Here is an 18,965-nt window from a genome sequence, read left to right as displayed (position 1 = left end):
TGTGGTACCACATAAAAAAAATCACTTGAGGCTCCTACAGGATGTTTTAATGCATATACAGTTCTTTCCCCATGGATAGCAGAAAACATAAATTATTAAAATGTAACTGTTTTGAGTAAAGGACCTGAAGATACAAACTTGAGTGAGAACACCACAAAGTGATTTTACCGAAGTTTCACTAGATGGCAGCATTTTAAAAATAAAGTGCTACTAGTTCTCCAAAACCTCTCCACAGCCGTCCAATCAATATTTTCATTATTTTACCGCTAAGAGTAGGTAAAATGATGTAACTAGGTGGAAACAAACTCCATACTTGAGTTCCTACTTTATTCATTTTTTAAAATAAATGTCAAATATTTTCCAACAGATTTTTATTAAAATTACCCATAAGAGGTCACACTCATAGTGATAAAACCACATACAAGCACAGCAGTGTTCAGCCACCATGTCACCTTGCTTTATAGTCAATCCCCAAACTGCTGCAGTAGACTTCTAACCATTCTGAGTACTTCCAGTCAGCCTTCCTCCAATGAGCTTTCTTTCTTTTTTTTTTGGGGTGAGGGAGATTGGCTCTGAGCCAACATCAGCTGCCAATCTTCCTCTTTTTGCTTGAGGAAGATTGTCACTGAGCTAACATCTGTGCCAATCTTCCTCTATTTCACGTGGGATACTGCCACAGAGTGTCTTGATGAGCAGTGCCAGGTCTGCACCCAAGATCCGAACCTGTGAACCAGGGGCCCCATGAAGTGGAGTCTGTGACCTTAACCACTATGCCACTGGGCTGGCCCCCAGTGAACTTTGTAAATCACACATTTGATTATAAGACTCCTTGCATCCCTTCAAAGAATCCCCCATTAACGTCAAGATGCAACTCATTTTCCTTGGTATGACTTTAAGACCCTTATGATCTGATCCTTTCCAGCTTTCCTGTCTCAGGGGCCCATACCTACCTCTCTCTATTTGCATAAACCTTTCTCTGTCTCTGGGGTATTCTTTCCTTCCTCGTTTGCCTGGGCAGCTCAGACTTTGATCTCACGATAACTTCTATGGGAAGATTCCTTTGCCAAACCCTCTCTTCTCTCTCATCTTACAGCCTTGTTTGCATAGATTTCTTGTAGCAGTTTTCCAATCTTATTATCTTCTACTTTTACACAATATGAACTCAAATAATTGCTGAATAAATAGGTAAACTAATGGATGAATAATAAAGTCATACAATTGTCAATATATATTCTCTAAGCTGAAGTTAAATTTTTAAAAACCATTATTTGAGGTCCTTTATGTCTGTTTCAATTTTATTGTATAAGCTATTTATTCAGACTGGGCATTTTCTAAAATGAAATTTTTTGGACAATTAATAGTAGTTAAAATATGTTCAAAATCCCCCTTAGTAAAACCAGGAATAGCATGTGTTTTTGTCCTTGCCATCTTCATTAGCACAATACTAAAAATTTGTATAAGCAGTGGAATAATATTCTACACAGAGCCTGTGTGGAGCTAGCTGTGTAGAGCCAGGCTAAGAGCTAGCTCACTGTTTCTCAAATTTGATTTATTATTTGTCTATTTACTAAAATGAAATAAGGAATAGCACTGCTTAATTTTTTTTCCTAATAGCGTTAAAGTCCTGTTAACTTTATTGATTCATTCTGTAACAGACTGACTCTGGATTGATATTATTAGTTTGTTCCTTCTTCAGCAAAAACATCCTATAAATTATGAAGACCATCAATAAGTAGCAGATTTGGTGTAAAAAAGGGTAATTATCCAAGATAAGATATTTGTGGCTATATACAGAACTGAAGTCAACTGGTATGCATCAGTATGCTCATTTAATTGTTAAAATAATAAAACACTTAAGGTAGGTAAATAGCCTTTGTCCTGAGCCACTTGAGTAATCGCCATGGGTGAAGGCCCTGTGATCCCTAGGAGGTGCCTGCAAGGGGTGCTTGCCAGCTAAACTGTAGCAATTTATACATGCCCTCCCCTGCATGCTCCCTGCTCAGTGCAGGTCCAGACTCCAGTGGATGTCCTTGGAAGTGGGACTAGAACCATGGTGGGTAAATTTCAGGTACCTATAAGTCCCTTCAAGGCTAGTAATGGGTACTAGTAACGAGAGTGTGACCTTCTTGTGCCTGTTTATGGGAACTACAGCTTCCACACTATACCAATCAGGTCATTAAGTATTCTGAATTATCACTCCTGATTTGATATAAAAGTCATAGAAAACAATCAAACAACTACAGTGCTATAAATTTGGACAATATTACCTTAGAAAGAAAAACTGATGGGAAAATTTGAGAAAAGTGAACAAAAAAGAAAGTTATAGGAGTGTGTGTGTGTCACCTCTACATAGATGGTATGAACACATGGTGGATTAACAATAACAGATTGGCTAGTTAGCTCTGATCTCGGGATTTCTCAGAGAAGTTCATAATTAGAGAGCTGCTGAATAGTACTGGGGGAGGGTGAGAACGAAGTGAAGGAAGGTGAAAGTTGGTAGCTTTCTTGTCATGGTCTTGAATCACTTAAATTTCCAAAATTCATTCAAGTGCTATGATTCAAAAGCATACATAAATGCCAAGTTTAAAATAATCACACCCAGTAAAGATCTTGGGGCTGGCCCCATGGCCTAGTGGTTAAGTTCAGCACACTCTACTTTGGTGGCCCAGATTTGGTTCCCAAGCATGGACCTACACCACTCGTCAGTGGCCATAACCCATATACAAAATAGGGAAAGACTGGTAGAGATGTTAGCTCAGGGCGAATCTTCCTCAGCAAAAAAGAAGAAGAAAAGAAAAATCATAATACCCAGTAAAGATCTCCATAAGAGGGGTCTCTACCATCTCTGTAAATATCTCATTCCAGAGTAAATTTGTATTCTGAAAGTCTTTCCTTTCATCCAGCCTAAATTTATCATAGTCTTCAAATATTCTTCTCAGATTTTTTTCTTTTCATCTAACTCTGTGGTTATAAGTGAGAACTAAGCATTATTTCTTATATATGTTCACTCTGTACATAGAGTCATTAAGTTACTTCTAGCACAATTTCCTTCCAAAAATTATTTAATACAGCCATCAACTATTTTTTGAAGTAGTGTGTTAAGCCCTCACTTATTTATACAATAGTTTGATAAGAATAGCATTTCCTCACTATTAAAACATAAACACAAAATGAGAATAAACACAAAAGTAAAAAGGGACAAGATACACTCTTCCAAGTGGGGCTGCAGGGAATCTTTTTAGAAGTCAAGAAGCATAGCAACCAGAATCAAAGCTTCAAACTTTCGATAGGGCAGAGCCAAATGCTACTCAAAGTCATCTTAGTCCTGAAGCTCTTATAGATAATATATGTGACCAGAAAAAATGAGTAATCAGCATACATACTGAAAAAAAAAAAAAAAAAAGGAAATACACGCAATATTCCATCCAGGAAGCTAGCCACCTAACAATCAATTCCAAATGCTCATACTGAAGTTCACCTGCAAATAGGAACAGAAACAAGGAAAACTGGGAGGGTAGGCAAGATTTTACCCTGGACCAAATGATGAATTATTCTAAGATTAAGATCTAATAATTTCAAATGTATCTTTTATCAAGATATTATTTTAAAATGCCAAGTGTCCAGAGGACAATATCACAAATAATTCTTATCCTACATGATAAATTGATTAAGAAAACCTCCCATTGTTCTAGAGCCATTGATTGACGGTATTTATGCTAATATGTGTGTACAGAGAAGACAAGCAGCCCAGATAAAGTGAGCATTTTTTTTTAAAGATTTTATTTTTCCTTTTTCTCCCCAAAGCCCCCCGGTACATAGTTGTATATTCTTCGTTGTGGGTCCTTCTAGTTGTGGCATGTGCCTCAGCGTGGTTTGATGAGCAGTGCCATGTCCGCGCCCAGGATTCGAACCAACGAAACACTGGGCCGCCTGCAGTGGAGTGCGCAAATTTAACCACTCGGCCATGGGGCCGGCCCCTAAAGTGAACATTGCTCTGTGCCTCTTGTGTGGGCTGATGCTAGGGATTTTGTGAGCTATAACTATATTTCAGAGTTTAAAGAGAGCTTAATTTTTAAAAAAGATAAATCCAATAAGGGAGAATTTTGAATCAAGAATGAGTCTTTCCTGAGAAAGGGTATGCACAGAAATCAAGGAATTAATTAAATTAAAAATGAGTACTTTTAACACAAAATGAGAATAAAGGTTTTCACTTGGTGATTGTAAAATGCTGGTCTGGATTCAAGGGTAGGCTAAAAAGTGAAAATGGAATTTACTCTGAAATATTCCTTTATTTGTCAATCCACACAAATTAGAGTAAGACAGTATTAAAATTTATTACTCACTTACATCAAGCCATACCTTCATATTTTCAAAAAGTGTGGTAGCTTATAGTTATAGTTACCCCATAGGAAAATATGAAGGAAGTGTCCTGTTGGAAAAGTAAAGTGACAATAGAATGAGATGTTGGGAAGCAGGGGAGGGACACGAGCAAGGTGAGGAGCTTGTCTTTGGATGGAAACCCTGGATTCCTGAAGAGGGTGGTAAAACCCTAATTGGATGTTGAATATGGCCAACCTATTGCATTTTTGGAGGCCTTCCTGGGCTCTATTTATGTCATAGGAAAGGGAGCCTTTCTGTTTTTTGAAATTAATATGTAACCCAAGTTACTCTTTGTTAAAGTTCGAGAACTGTTCTAGCACTGCAATCTACGCTTGGTAGCCCATGAGGAACACTAGTGACACGCATCTGGGATGATAGATATGTTCCCCAGTTATGTGACTAGAGACCTGGAGGAAATGATGGCTTCTGAACTTGAGTGGGAATGTATCCCCTTGACTAGCTGACTGTTCCCCTGGAGTCAATTTACAATATGTGGTTTTGGCCCAATCTTAAGGCAAAATGAATTGAAGCACGTATAATTACTTGTTGTGATGTTAGATTGGATTGTTTTTTCTAAGACACTTGAGTAGGATTTATTCTTATCTTTGTCAAGTACTTAACACAGTCTAGAGCAATTTTCTATTTATATGTTTCTGTGCCCCATCTGACTTTGAGCTATTTAAAGACAGGGACAATGGAGTTTTCTTAATCTCTATTCTCGCTGTCATTCTTTTAAATCCCAGTGTCTGACATAAAGTATGGTGTCAATATACCTATGAAACGATGAAATTTCTTGAGTACTCTGCAGTTCAGCTACCATTAGAGGGTTCAGTGGATTTCCTGCTGAAATTCTCCCCAGTGTCATATAGATTAGTTTCCCACTCATATAGGGGTTTATAAGCTCTTTTAAGGAGACGAGAGCTCCTGTAAATATCTTTAAAGTCTCTGAAGAGCTGCTAACAGGAGTGACAATGGGGCCATCATTGGTGGGAGCTATTGCCAATGGAGCAGCTGCCTGAGAGACCCACCAGAAGGAGCTATGGAGGGGGTCAGGGTCCTAGGGTCTCTCTTAATGAGAGCAGTTGGGAGAAGAGGGTTTGAGGTTCTAAGGTGGGGCACTGTTGAACTCCAGCACTGTACGAAACCTTATTTGGCAATAAATCTAATTCCTATCCTTAGATCTAAGGGCAAAGTAAAAATTGTGGGTTTTCAATAGCATCTGAACTGAAGAGACAACCGCATCAACTATAATGACAAAGACCTCTGGTTCCCAAGGAAAGAGATGACCAAGAAAGGAGGACTGTATATATTTTCTTTGACTTTTCTAAATGTTGATACCTCTTTGCCATTACTTGATTAGTTTACATTTATAAAAGGTGACAATATAGTGGAAAGAGAGGTGTGGTATCAGCCAGCGCTAGACTCCAATCCTAGCCTTCACTGGCTGGCTAAGTTATCTTGGGCAAGTGCTTAACCACTCTCAGACTCAGTTTCTTTAACTGAGCCACGGTAAAAGTTTACTGTTAAGCTTCCTGGGAGGATTGGAGATACTTTATGTCCAGTGCCTGAAGCACAGTACCATCGCATCACATCACAGTGCCATCGACAGTACCTATTTATTATTCACTTTGTACAGAGCACTATTGCAGACTTGAGAGTCATCTTTTTAGCCCAGCTTTCTTAAAGCATATACTGATGAGATGAGCAGATCTAGAGATGAGAAATAGGAGGTGGGGAGCATGGGAGCATTTTGCTAATGCAATTTAAGGGGAATGTGTCAGTTAAGAAGGTGTGAGACAGAGCTAACAGCTACACAGAGAGAAAGAGTAAAGGATTTGGGAGAAAGGAACCAAAAAATCTTGAGACTCTAAAGCGCTGTGTAAATTGCAGGTGAAAACATCTTACTATCTAACAAAGAGTGTGCTTTAAAGAGCAAATTTCAGCTATTTCTTTTACTGGAACAAACAGAGATTGTCTTCCCTATTTATTGTCAGAAGTAAGTATGAAACTAAAGGGGAAAAATAAAACAAACTGATCAGCACTGGAGTTTTTCTCCAGCTGGGTAGGACCTCACACAAAATACGGTTTGTTTGATTTTTTTCAGATACCCAAGATGGGAAAAACAGCTCCAGGTAATTTTTCAAGCTTAATTTAGTCAATTTAGTATCTAATGACTTAATGGAACAGTCTGCATGTCCTAAGTGTGTCAAAGAATAGAAACGGAATTTGAAAAAGAACTCAAAATTTACAAAAAGTATTTTGATTTTTAGAGTAATTATCCATTATAAGTAATTCTTCAGAATTTTCTGCTTCTATTTAAATAGGAGTACAGTTGTTCTTTTTATGCAAGACATATGTGATCCGTAATAGCCTGATCCAAAATAGCCTGAACCTCTCTAGCTGGTGGACACACACTTTCCATTCACTGGCCAGACAGTGTTTAAAGAGCAGTGACGATGTGCAAAGCACTAGTGTGAGTCTGGGAAGTTTGTAGGGTCCATCCTCAGTCCATCAGTGAACACTCTACTGACATAAACTTCCTAAATTTGAGAGTTAAGATAGGCATAGAAATAATTACAGCATAGCGTGATAGTGTGAAATGTGGTCAATAATACATTTTCCATCATATCATGGCAACACAACAGGAAGATAGGTTTAGCCCGGCACAGCAGAGCAATAAGATTTGATGATGCAGGCCAAGGATTGCACACTCATGCTTCTACAGGAGTTAGTCAAGAAATATATGAGTTGGGCCTGTAGGAAACACTTCACTTTACCCTTTATTGTAAGAATACTGCAATGTAAGCATAAACATATATGCCAGCTGTCACTCTGCTTCAGTGTCGGGGTCAACAGGTAGAGGTAGGAGTTGTGTTGAAGGGCTCAAGACCCATTTCAGAGCTGTTACTCAGTCTTGCCAATCCTTATTCTACAGAAAGGATGTCTCCCCCGTGTTGCGAAATTTCCAATTTTTCAGAAGACATTTGAAACTAAGAGGTTTTATATAAAATCTCTTGATCTTTCTTTGTTGGCAGCTGATTCAAAAGATTTTAAATATGCCATGTTTCCATATACAAAGAGAGCAAAACAAAGCAAATCTCTAGGACAGGTTGTAACCTGTGAAGCAGGTAGTGGTTGAGCTGAGATGGAGAAACAGAATCTTCACATATGGAAATTCTAGGAGGAAGGAAAGCTAAGAATAAAGTCACGGAGGCAGAAAGTATGACATCTGGACAGGGAACATATGAAACATTTGGTATCACCGAAACGTAAGTTATGTGAAGGAGAGCAGAGGAAAACATGATACTGGTAATGTAGGCATACGCAAAATCATAAAAGGCTGAAGTGATTTGGACTCTATTCCACAAATGGTAGAAGACTGATGGTCATCATCTGGGAGAAACATGAGGCAGGAGATCAAACAGAAAATACACGGGCCTAATCACAACCTTCCCAACAGTGAGCAGTTGACTTTTCAGATGTCTGGTAACTTTTAACCTTTCTTATCTAATTTTTTTTTAAAGGCATTTCTTTGTAAAGATTTTATTTTTTTTCCTTTTTCTTCCCAAAGTCCCCCAGTACATAGTTGTACATTCCTCGTTGTGGGTCCTTCTAGTTGTGGCATGTGGGATGCTGCCTCAGCATGGTTTGATGAGCAGTGCCATGTCCGCACAACAAAACACTGGGCTGCCTGCAGCGGAGCGCGCGAACTTAACCATTCAGCCACGGGGCCAGCCCCTCTTATCTAATTTTATCTACCTGTCCTGTTACAAATTGGATTTAAAGCAACTATTTAATTTTTCCATCACACGGTAATGATACTGGTCATGATACTTACACTTTAGATGTGAAATGAAAGTACACTCTTCTATAAGAATTTTTCTAGTGATTACTATGTCAATCTACGTGGTCAATTTGTCAACCAAATTTGCTTATATTTTTAAATTTACTTACATACTGAACTTGATAATATGGCAAAGAAGTCTATAAGATAGACTTGAAGACATCACTCAAATTTCTTCCCTTGAAGCTAGTTTTTGTAGATCATGTGATAGTATCTTCTTTGCTCACGACCTTAAGATAGATTATTTGCTAGAAAAATGAACATTTTCTCTTCAACTGAACTAAACTTTGATATCCTTAATCGTTTTTGCATAAACCAGCTGATTAAAGAAGGACGTTAGGAGAAATCTCTTATATTTTAGTGGCGATTTTTTTTTCTGCTCAAGGATCTTTTGAAATTCCACTTTGCCATGAGACACAGCCTTCCTTTTCCATTCTTATAGTGGTCAGTAAATAAATTAGAACTCATGTGTACATTTCATGTTGGAACTCTTTTTCAAGTTAACAAAGACTTACTTCAGCCTTTCTTTTGTTAGTCAAGCGGCATGAAAAACGGAATATTGGAGAAAACAGCCTAGGTATTAGACAACGTAAGTATTTTATAAAATGAATATCATCTACCAAAAACAAAAACAGAAAAACCTAAAAGAGTAATATTTCACTGAGGGGGCTCTGGGTTTGGATGAGGCTGGATGAGGAGAAGTATTTATCTACCACAGCTTTGATGAGAGGGGTTGCAGAAGCGATGATCCTGATTGACAACTGAGAGGCTAGTTTTTCCCAGATCTGTAATCCTAAAACATCTTGAGACCAAATTTCTCTTTTATAGAGAATTAATCAGTCCTTCTCACATGGTCCATTTAATGAAAAGTTTAAATTAAATAAAACATCTGATGGAAACTTCTCAGAAACATCTCAATATTTTTAGATTCTTGGGCACTGATCATCACTAACATATTTTGACTTATTGACTCCAGGCTCCTACCTGGCTGAATTTAAGACTACAATTAGTTTACTTTATATTTCTCAATACAACAATCTTCCATTGTTCCCAAAGACTATATTTCATATAGTCTGAAATGGATCTGTTCTCTGGTAGCCCCATCTTTTGAACGGTATTGTGAGAGAGAGTTTTTAAATTCTTGCATAGAGACTGTGATTGCCTCCTTGCTTTCACCCATTCTTATTCTACTGCTACTCATTCCTTTTGGCAGGAAATGTCTTTTTAAAATTAAAACAAAATCTAGTTCCTTTACTATCCAAAAGCTTTCAATGGCTCTCCATAGGTCTTCAAGGAGAAGCTCCAGATGTATAATGTGGCATCGTGGGCTCTTCTCTACCTGGCCTTTGTCTGCATTATAGACTCATTTCTTGTCATAGATTTTCTAACTATCAAATTACATCATCTTTTCTACAATCAAATTATACTGAAATATTTGCTTCCTTGCAATCGTATCATTTCTTTTTTAACTGTCTAGAATGGCCCCACCACACTGTCAGTTCCCTGCAAGGGGTTTTACCTGGTTAACTCCTACTTATAATTCTAGAATTGTCTCAGATCTCATCTTCTCTAAGAAGGTCACTGCTGCTCCTGGCTAAATTAGGTGTTCCTATTTGGAGCTCCATCATTGTAATTTACTACTCAAATATTTACTGATAGGAAGAAAAATGAAAGATCCAAATGCGTGTCACTTTACTATAGAAAATACAGAGACAAGATTCTTCTTATGCACGAATGATAAGCTCCGAGTGGGTGAAGTGGCAGAGACTTTAACAGAAGAATATACTCATTATAATTTCTAGTAAAGATTACTTCATATTGAACATTCCAATATTAACCCTTTTTGGAAAAGGTTAATTTTTTATGCATAATAATTTCGCATAACATGGTAATTTATATTATAGCTATATACAAATGCATTTGGTACTAATTTTTCCTAGCTGATTCATTGCTCAAAACCTGACACTGAAGCAAGTATTACTGATATTATTCTATCATAATAGTTTATGAGAGTTGGCTCCCCTTCTCCAGCACTAGAAGCATCTTGGCCCGGCTTTCTGTAGAGTTTTGAGGCTTTCCCAATCATTTATTTATCTACTACAAGAGTCTCAAAATTGTGTTTAACAAGAACTTAGGCCTTCCCTGAAGATAAGTGAATGGTTTAGTGCGGTGACAATTTACCCGTGAGTGTTGTTTAGATACCTTGGATTTTACTAAATGATGTTAAAAGTACAAATATCTTTCTTTTTTTATAAGAACATCTTTACTCATATTTCTGCTTTTGTGTTATGTTACTCTGGATCCAAAATTAATTCATTTTTTCTTCAAATTGTTTGAGCTATGATTGTGATTATTATTAATTAATAATTTAAGCAGCTTATGGTTGGGTCTAAGAGATGTTCGTACTCATATCAGTAGAGAGTGCCACATGGCAAGATAGACGCTAATAAAACAAAGTGCAACTTTGCAAAATTTAGTCTTCTTTTTAGCCATCCTTTGCGTTTCAGTTTTCAGTAAGTTAAAAGAAAGGTAACATTCCAGCATCCATATAGGTAGAGTAAAACAGTGTAAAAGATGTGATAAATAAAGGAATCAATCATTCATTCAACAAACATTTATTTGGTCCCCACTGTCTGCCAGGCACTATGAGTCCCAGTGTGCCATAGGCTGTTTGATGTGGCATTGGAGAGAGGAGGTGGAGTATAAATAGTTGGCACTGAATTTTTTAGGAATAAGATTATTAAAATTTTTATTAGTCCATTACCCAACCTTTTAAAATTTCAGTCTAGTCTCTTGAGTCTTAACCACACTGCTTAGATTACTATTTTATTTGCTAGTCTAGCGTGGAAGCACCCAGTGAGAGTCTTTAGTTTAAAATTCTGAATATTTCGCTTTGTGTCTAAGGATGCATTATTTCTGTTTCTGGTAGGTTGGACATTCCAATGTGTCTTTTTTTCTATACTAATAATTGTTAATATTTACTGAATACTTACCATGCACTAAGTATTTTAGGAATACTATCTTCTTTAACTCTCTTTTGAACAAACCTATGAAGTAGGCACCATTACCTTCCCCACTTGTTAAGTGGAGAAATTAAGTTACATTGGTAAGTGAATTAAGCCAATCATACTATGCTAGAAACTAATGGAGAGACATGAGTTCAAGACCAGGTCTGACTCTGTCTCCACTATCTAACCATTTTATTAACGCAAATGCTACCCTGCATCCCAGAATAAGTATCCTACTCCATCAAAAACACAAAATACCTGAGTTGCAGGTGTGGCAAAACTAAGAGCTGTTCTTCTTGAGCATACAACTATATTTCATTCCCCAGAAATGGCCGGGTGTTAGTCAATGGAATATAAGTGGAAATAAATTTTGCCATTGCTAAGCTAATGCTTTTAAGAAGTTAGCATGCCTTTTCACATCCCTTTATCTTGTTCTTTAGGCTGAATCCAGACAGAGGCTCTAGGATATGAAAACCATAGGACACAACCTTGAATCACTAGAATCCTGAATCACTGCCTGGGAGCAAGCTGATCACCAGGTGCTGCATGAGCAAGACATAAACATCTATCCCAGTGTGGGCGTTTATAGTTCTATTTATTTGTTACCAAGACCTAGTCTACCTAACACATCAAGAGTTTCTATTGAAAATAATTCTATTTGTTACCTATTTCTTATCATAATCCAAGTTGAGAAATTATAATTTGTGGGCAGTTTATCTATTTTTCCAGATGATCCAGAGAGATTAGCTTTATTTCTCTCTCTTTACATTTCATTATGTTGCTTAATTAATTTTCCATATATTGTTTTCAAATGCTTTTGTGAAATGAGATGAAAAAGAAAATAAAAAGCAAGAAAGTGGGGCCAGCCTGGTGGCACAGCGGTTAAGTGCACACGTGCTGCTTTGGTGGCCCGGGGTTTGCCGGTTGGGATCCCAGATGGGACATGGTACCACTTGGGAAGCCATGCTGTGGTAGGCGTCCCATGTATAAAGTAGAGGATGATGGGCACAGATGTTAGCTCAGGGCCAGTCTTCCTCAGCACAAAAAGGAGGATTGGCAGCAGATACTGTTTCAGGGCTAATCTTCCAAAAAAAAAAGTAAGAAAGAAAGAAAGGAAGGAAGAAACAAAAGGAAAAAATTAAGGAAGAATGGAAGAGAGAAGAGGGAAACAGGTTAGAAACAATGATGCTCCGTGGGGATGTCATTGGGAGATGTAAGAACTATGGATTAGTTAAACCCAATCCCTTCCCATCCCCTTCTTCTCAGCTTCTCTCTACTACAGGGCCGTAAAGACTAAAAATTTCTTTGCTCATGCTCTTTTGAAGTTGCCACTTCAGAAGGCGATGAATCATAAGCAGGAATCTGCTAGGCTTTTCTGGGAGAGATTTTACACTTTGGATTAAGGGACAGATGAAGCTGCACTGCTGCTTCTCCCGTCTTCCTTCTCTCTGCCTTAAATAGAACTGTGATTAGCTGGATTTGGGACAACTGTCTTCTGACTTGTGACCATGATGTGAGAAGCCTGAGAAAAATCTGAGAGCGCTCTGGAAATGCCAATCAGACATTACTCTGCTGTCGGGTGCATCCCAGCAGCCTCCTGCCTCAAGTCTTCCATGGTGAGAAAAAGAAATCCCTAATTTTTCACTGGGATCTTGTAGCTGAAAATCTTCATAATTGGTTCAGGAATATTAAAGGAAAGACTAACCCTGAGAGGGTGGAATGAAGAAGTAATTAGTTGAAAAGAGAAAGAACAGGAAAGTGTCAGAGTTGAGTCTAAAGGTCTAGAAGGATGGTGGCATGAAACAATAGGGTCATTTTTGGGGGAAAGAAATCTGGAGTGTACCAATCTCAAGATGCACATAGGACTTCCAGGTGTAATAGGCAGATGGGCATAAATAATGATTTTCGAGTGTGCGAGCAGCCTATTGCTTTCACTTGGCAGCGAGAGCTAAATCATGGCAGTGGTTAAAATCTCTAGGGATAGTAACTCAAAGGACAGTGGAGAACATTCAGTGGGTGTAGAAAAGAAGAAATGATTAGTAGAAATGAGTAATAAAATATGAAAAGCATAGAAATACGGAAGTAACACAGAGCTCCAAAATGAGGGGTTGGCCAATAATATAAAATAAAGTAGATGGCTTCAGTGAGAAAAATGAAAATCTATCTTCAAACTGATGTCTCTTTCATATGCTGGCATTCCCCTATAAGTGGGTCCTCCAACCTGACCCCATGTTTAATTTTCCTCAGCCCCCCCCCGACTTGTCACCATCTCAAGTCTTCTCCTCAATAAGGAAAAGCCTTAGCATCTTAAATTCATTATGTGAATCAAAGCCATGCTATCAATTGTTCTTTTATTAATTAATTTATTTTTCCTCTTAGATGATCACTAAAAATTTTTATTTTCTCTCTCCTTCAAAATCAATTTCTATACCATCTACATCAAATAACAACACAGAAAACCAAAGGGAAAATTGGGCAAGACACTTGTACAAGCATTTCATAAAAGAAGATACTCAGAGGCTAATATACATTTGAAAGATCCTTAACTTCATCCACAGTCAGGGAAGTGCAAATTAAAACCACAGTGCCTGACCATTTCAAACTAATCAGATAGGCTATTGGTAAAGACAGACGTAGAGCAACAGAAATGCTCAAACATGCTGGTGGCAGTAGATGCCAAATAGATACAAATCTTTGGAAAGTTGACATTATTGTTTAAAATTGAACATAAATTAACTTATGTTCCAAGAATTCTAGTTCCAGGTATATATTAATAAAAATGGGTATGAATGACTACGAGAAGAAATTTCTAAGAATGTTCAGAGTAGCATTTATTGTAATCGCCCTCATATGGAAATAAAACCCAATATCTATCCTGATTAGAATGGAGAAAAATAAATTATCTATTTCATACATTGTAATAATATATTGAAATGAAAAGAAAAACAAACAAAACTATTGCTAAATCCAACATGATTGAATCTCACAAACACGGCAGTGAACAAATAAGACAGACACAAAGGAATATATATTAACCCACTTATATAAAGTTCAAAGATGGACACAGCTAATACATATGATTAGAAGTCAGAAGAGTGGAACTTTTAGATGGGAGGTAACAGGCAGTATTTGGGAGAAGACACTACTGAAGATTCTGAGTGTTATATACATTCTAGAAGTTTCTTGATGTGGATGATGGTTATAAGGCTTCAAAATAACTCAAGCCACTTACTTATAATTTATGCTCTTTACATATAAATATATGTATATATAAATATATACATTTCTTTAATTAGTGTATTTTTCAAAATTCATGTCCCCACTTCCCTTTCACATGATTTTGAAGTTTTTACTTCAAAATCTACTCTTGTTAACTTTCATTGCTCCATCTCAACATCATTTTTGATTCCTACCATACGTCATTTCTGGGAACCTTCCCCTTTTTTATCTCACTTAGCCATTCCGAACAGTAGCTCTTTTACACCTTTTTTCCCTCTAGGTTTTCCTGACTCTTTCTTGATTGGCATCTTTAATTTTCTCTCAGTCTCTCTGTTCAGCTTTATCTTCACAGACTCCTCAAGAGAGCTATGTACCTCTATGTTTTAAAGAACTTCTCAACCTCCACTAAGAATGAGGGGAATTGTCTAGCAAGAGTATAAATGTTTGTTAGAATAATTTTGAGAATGGATAAATTGAACTCTGCTATATCACCATTGCACTCCCATAGTATCCATCACTTCTGTGCAGTTACATTTAGATGAAGCTGCTCACTCCTACCTTCCTTTATTTGACTGAAAGCTCAATGAGAGTTTCACTTGGTAGGCACTTTTTCTAAGTGAATCAAAGCCTGCAAAATACTGAGAATGGTTTCAGCAACCAAAGTAGTTACGAATGAGAATTATACATAACACCTAAGTAAACACATTTATTTTGTTTTTTAAGGGGAAACAAAAAGAAAATATATATCTGAGCCACCTTCCAAAAATTCGGATTTGTTGAAGACACTGGAAACATCACTTAATAGCAGCAGGTGTGCAAACTCTTCATTCTGAATGCTGAATTTAGGAAGTGGGTCCTGTTATTCCAAATTAACACTTCTGAAAACAGACACTCAGAAAAGTCAAGTAACTTGCCCAAGGCCATACAACAATTAAATGACCTAACCAAGATTGGAACCTGGGACTGTGTGCCTCCAAAACTTAAATTCTTTCTTCTCTGTGTTCCTGCCTCATTCCTATGAAGGTTAATGAGACGTGCATGTATACCAAGGGGACCAGGGATTGCTGATTACATGCATAACATTTTAAAATATGATTTTGTATTGGCTTCCCTTTATTTTGGTGCTTAACATTTAATACCTAAATTAAGAAGACATTATCTTTATATCTTTTGTAATGCACCACTTTCACAGTTATCCATCAAACCAGTTGGAAGTTGAGACTGGAAATTCCTAGAGACTGCTGATAACGGTACTAAATTTCTTTTCATTAGTTCCATTCATTAGCTTCAATAACTGAATATATTAACTAGACTTCACACATATATTAATTCCATAACTTATTAATGTTCAGAATAAAATTCGATTGTCACCTTTTTAAATGCATGACTTGATTGCTGAATCAAATATAACTGTTATTTAAGAATTTTAAACACAAATTGTAACTGTTGAATGTTCTTCATTTGATTTCTTTTTTCAGGCAAACAAATACTAAAAACACTTTTTTACAAACACAAATATAAAGACATTATTTCAAAATAGTAAACAATTTAAGTGTGATTTAGTAATATGTGGGGAAAAACTCTCGTAGAGGCAGTATAATAATTTCACAAGATTCTTAGAAACAAGGTGGCTTCCTCAAAGTAAACTGTAAAACCTGACCTACTGATAAACTTTTATTCTGTGATCTCTCCTTCTTCTTAGGGTATTTAGGGTTAAGGGAGAACTGGATTATATTTAGAATGCGTTACAGTATGACAAACCACCAGAGCTGAGTTTCTAACGGTCCTAGCATGCAGTTACTATCCTAAGTATGCTGTCTGCTTCCTGCCGACTGAGCAGCTCGGTACCAATGACATCACCTGCAGGAAGCTCATCAGTCCCGCTGACTAGAGGCAAACACTGGGAGAGCAGATGCTAGTAAGGAGGTGAGACCACAGAAGTGACAAAGAGGTTTAAATAGAGATGCCTAAAGCAAAAAAGAGTATAGATGTCCTTTTATGTAAAACTGACTTTTTTTGTAGCTCTTTAAATACTTTTACATAGACACAAACAAAGGTATTTCACCAGAAGTGCAGTTACAGTAGTCCTCAGTAGGGTGAGGTTTGGGGTGAGGCGGGAAGGAGAAAATGATGAGCATACCTTTGCTTGTCCGGCTTTGGTGATGGCAGGTATATTAAAGAGCTGTCCAGTATAAAAATGCAGCCCGCTGAACAGAATTACTGCAATCGAGTCTCCTTCCTTGTCAATTACTTCAAGGATATCCTCTATTCTCAAGGTTTCTTCCCCCTAAAGTCAAGTTGGGCACAAGTTACATCATATCCACAGTAATAAATTTGTCACTTCTTACTTCCCAGTCTAAAATTCACCATGAACTCCTTCCTACCACAGGAAAAATCAAAGATAAATTCCTTTTCGAGATTAATGATCTTCAAAAATCTGGCAAAAGAGCAGCATTTGAGCTGCTTTTTGTTATTATTAAGATGATAATAAAATAGTAAGAAGAGGATTATAAAGTGTAAACCCTTGCAAAACCCTACTTCCTTGATTTATTCTTCAGTTTTTCAATTAATCTGTACTATTTGCATGTCTATAAATTGTTTCCTCCCCATTCCCATCCAATAAAATACCAGAAAGTACAAGAAGTCCATGAAATATTAAATGGCAAGAGAAATTTATTAGAAATCATTATTTCACTTATCAATCTAATATCATGTTATCTTTTGCAGAAAAAACCACTTATATATCTTTCATCTGAGTATAACCTAACCAATATCTTCTATTAACTTCAGTAAAATCTCCTCCACACCAATCCAAGGTTAAGACTCAAACATGAAGAAAAATATTAATAAAACTCAATTATTAAGGTTGCTTTTCTCTACATCTCCCCACCTAAGACTAATGATTTTACTTAGTGAAAATTGTGAATAAATCTAGATTTGGTCTTGCAAATAATTTGAGTAAAAAGAAATCGGCTAAATATGAAGTATCTATTTGTATCCTAACAATTCTTACTTATGAAATCTTCATGAATTTCCTCCAGTGCTAAATCTGACATGATTTTGAGGTCAAAGCATCATTAACTCCATTAATATCTGGGGGAAGCTCATTGAGGTATTTATAAATTCTCCTTCAGTTATTTTTTTTTGGTAATTCTTACTATTTGCCAATTACTGTGCCCCATCTTAGATATATATTGTATATAACACAAATATAATACATACTCTAGTTTCTACTAGAAGCCTGGAACTTGTTTACAAATGAGAATCTATAAAAACAGTATTGATATTGAAATCTCGGAATTATTAAGTGACACGAACTTTGTATATTAAGAGGATTTCAGTAATTCTAAGAAAATTTCTAAGTAAAATTAATGACATGATAATCCAAAACTCTTTTTTCTTAGAAGAATCTAATATGGTTTATTCACCATAATTTCCAAAAACGAGTAAGGAAAGTACACATATACTAATGCTTAATTTTTTTCTTTAAAGAATCAGTACTGTGCGAATAAGAAATCTATTCCTTAATGATAGGTTATGGTCCTCTCTCATGTTGACTTGCTCTAATCTAGTAATGCTAAAGAGTGCTCCCAAGATTATGACTCACTCATGAGGCTCCACAATACCTGTCACTTTTAACATTAAAACTTGTGTTATATTAGGCTATATTCATTTTTGCTGGAAATTAGAAATTTATATTATATTATATTATATTATATTAGCAATTATGACCTATGAAACCAGATATCCTCTCACAGATGTGAAAACTTTCTATTCCATTAATTTATTACATGTTGGCAAACAGAAGTGAATGGAGTAGATTTTAATTTCTCAAAGTATTGAGAAATAATACTTTGTTCAAACATTGGTTTAATAGCCTGGGAACATCATTTGTGAAACCTAAAATTTATTCTGTGTGGATCTCTTGGTGCCCAATTACACAAGCTGCAGGGTTTATATGTCAAAGTCTGTACAACTTATCTTTATATCTTTATTAATGTAAAGCACACAGTATTTTAGATCTGGAACATAGGGTCAAGCTTGATTAGGTGTTTCCTTTGTTAGCTGTTTACATATGAAGGAATCTCAGAGAGATAAAGTATCTTTCCCGAATCCTTTACCCAGTAAGTTGGTGACTCTGAGGTTTCTCTGGGATATACCAGCCAGGCTGTAAAGCCCAAGCTTTGCCCGCTACACCACATCCCTTTCTACACCCTAGTCCATAAAAAAAGGAAACATTTGATGCTTAAATTAAAAGGAGACATAAAAGATAGGCATCATTCAATTTCAACAAATATCACTAGTCTTTAACATCATTTAATGGTATCCAAAGGTAACGGCATTTGAATTTGAAAGTAATATATGCAATTTGTCATCCCTCTCATCCCATTGAAGAATATGGCAGATTCCAGTGGCATTAATAGAAAAATAGTTTGCTTGTAATGTGACTACCCTTTGAAAAACTAAAATAAATACACTTCTGAGTTAATTCTCCCTTTCAAGCAAAATGACCT

The 18,965-nt window shown here is 36.5% G+C and overlaps 1 protein-coding gene across 2 annotated transcripts in view; it reads right to left on the bottom strand.

Annotated features, from left to right (window-relative positions):
* The window catches only part of KYNU (kynureninase), a 108,480-nt gene that overhangs the window by 40,936 nt on the left and 48,579 nt on the right, over window positions 1–18,965 (bottom strand). For both annotated transcript variants that reach the window (XM_046659629.1, XM_046659628.1), the window contains exon 8: window positions 16,592–16,738. In XM_046659629.1, the coding sequence (XP_046515585.1) occupies window positions 16,592–16,738 (147 nt within the window). The remainder of the gene's footprint in view (window positions 1–16,591; window positions 16,739–18,965) is intronic.

This window comes from Equus quagga, chromosome 4, assembly GCF_021613505.1.
Source record: "Equus quagga isolate Etosha38 chromosome 4, UCLA_HA_Equagga_1.0, whole genome shotgun sequence".
Lineage (NCBI taxonomy): Eukaryota > Metazoa > Chordata > Mammalia > Perissodactyla > Equidae > Equus > Equus quagga.
The sequence above is the reverse complement of the archived record's forward strand: the minus strand, read 5'-3'. Positions and strand labels throughout refer to the sequence as shown.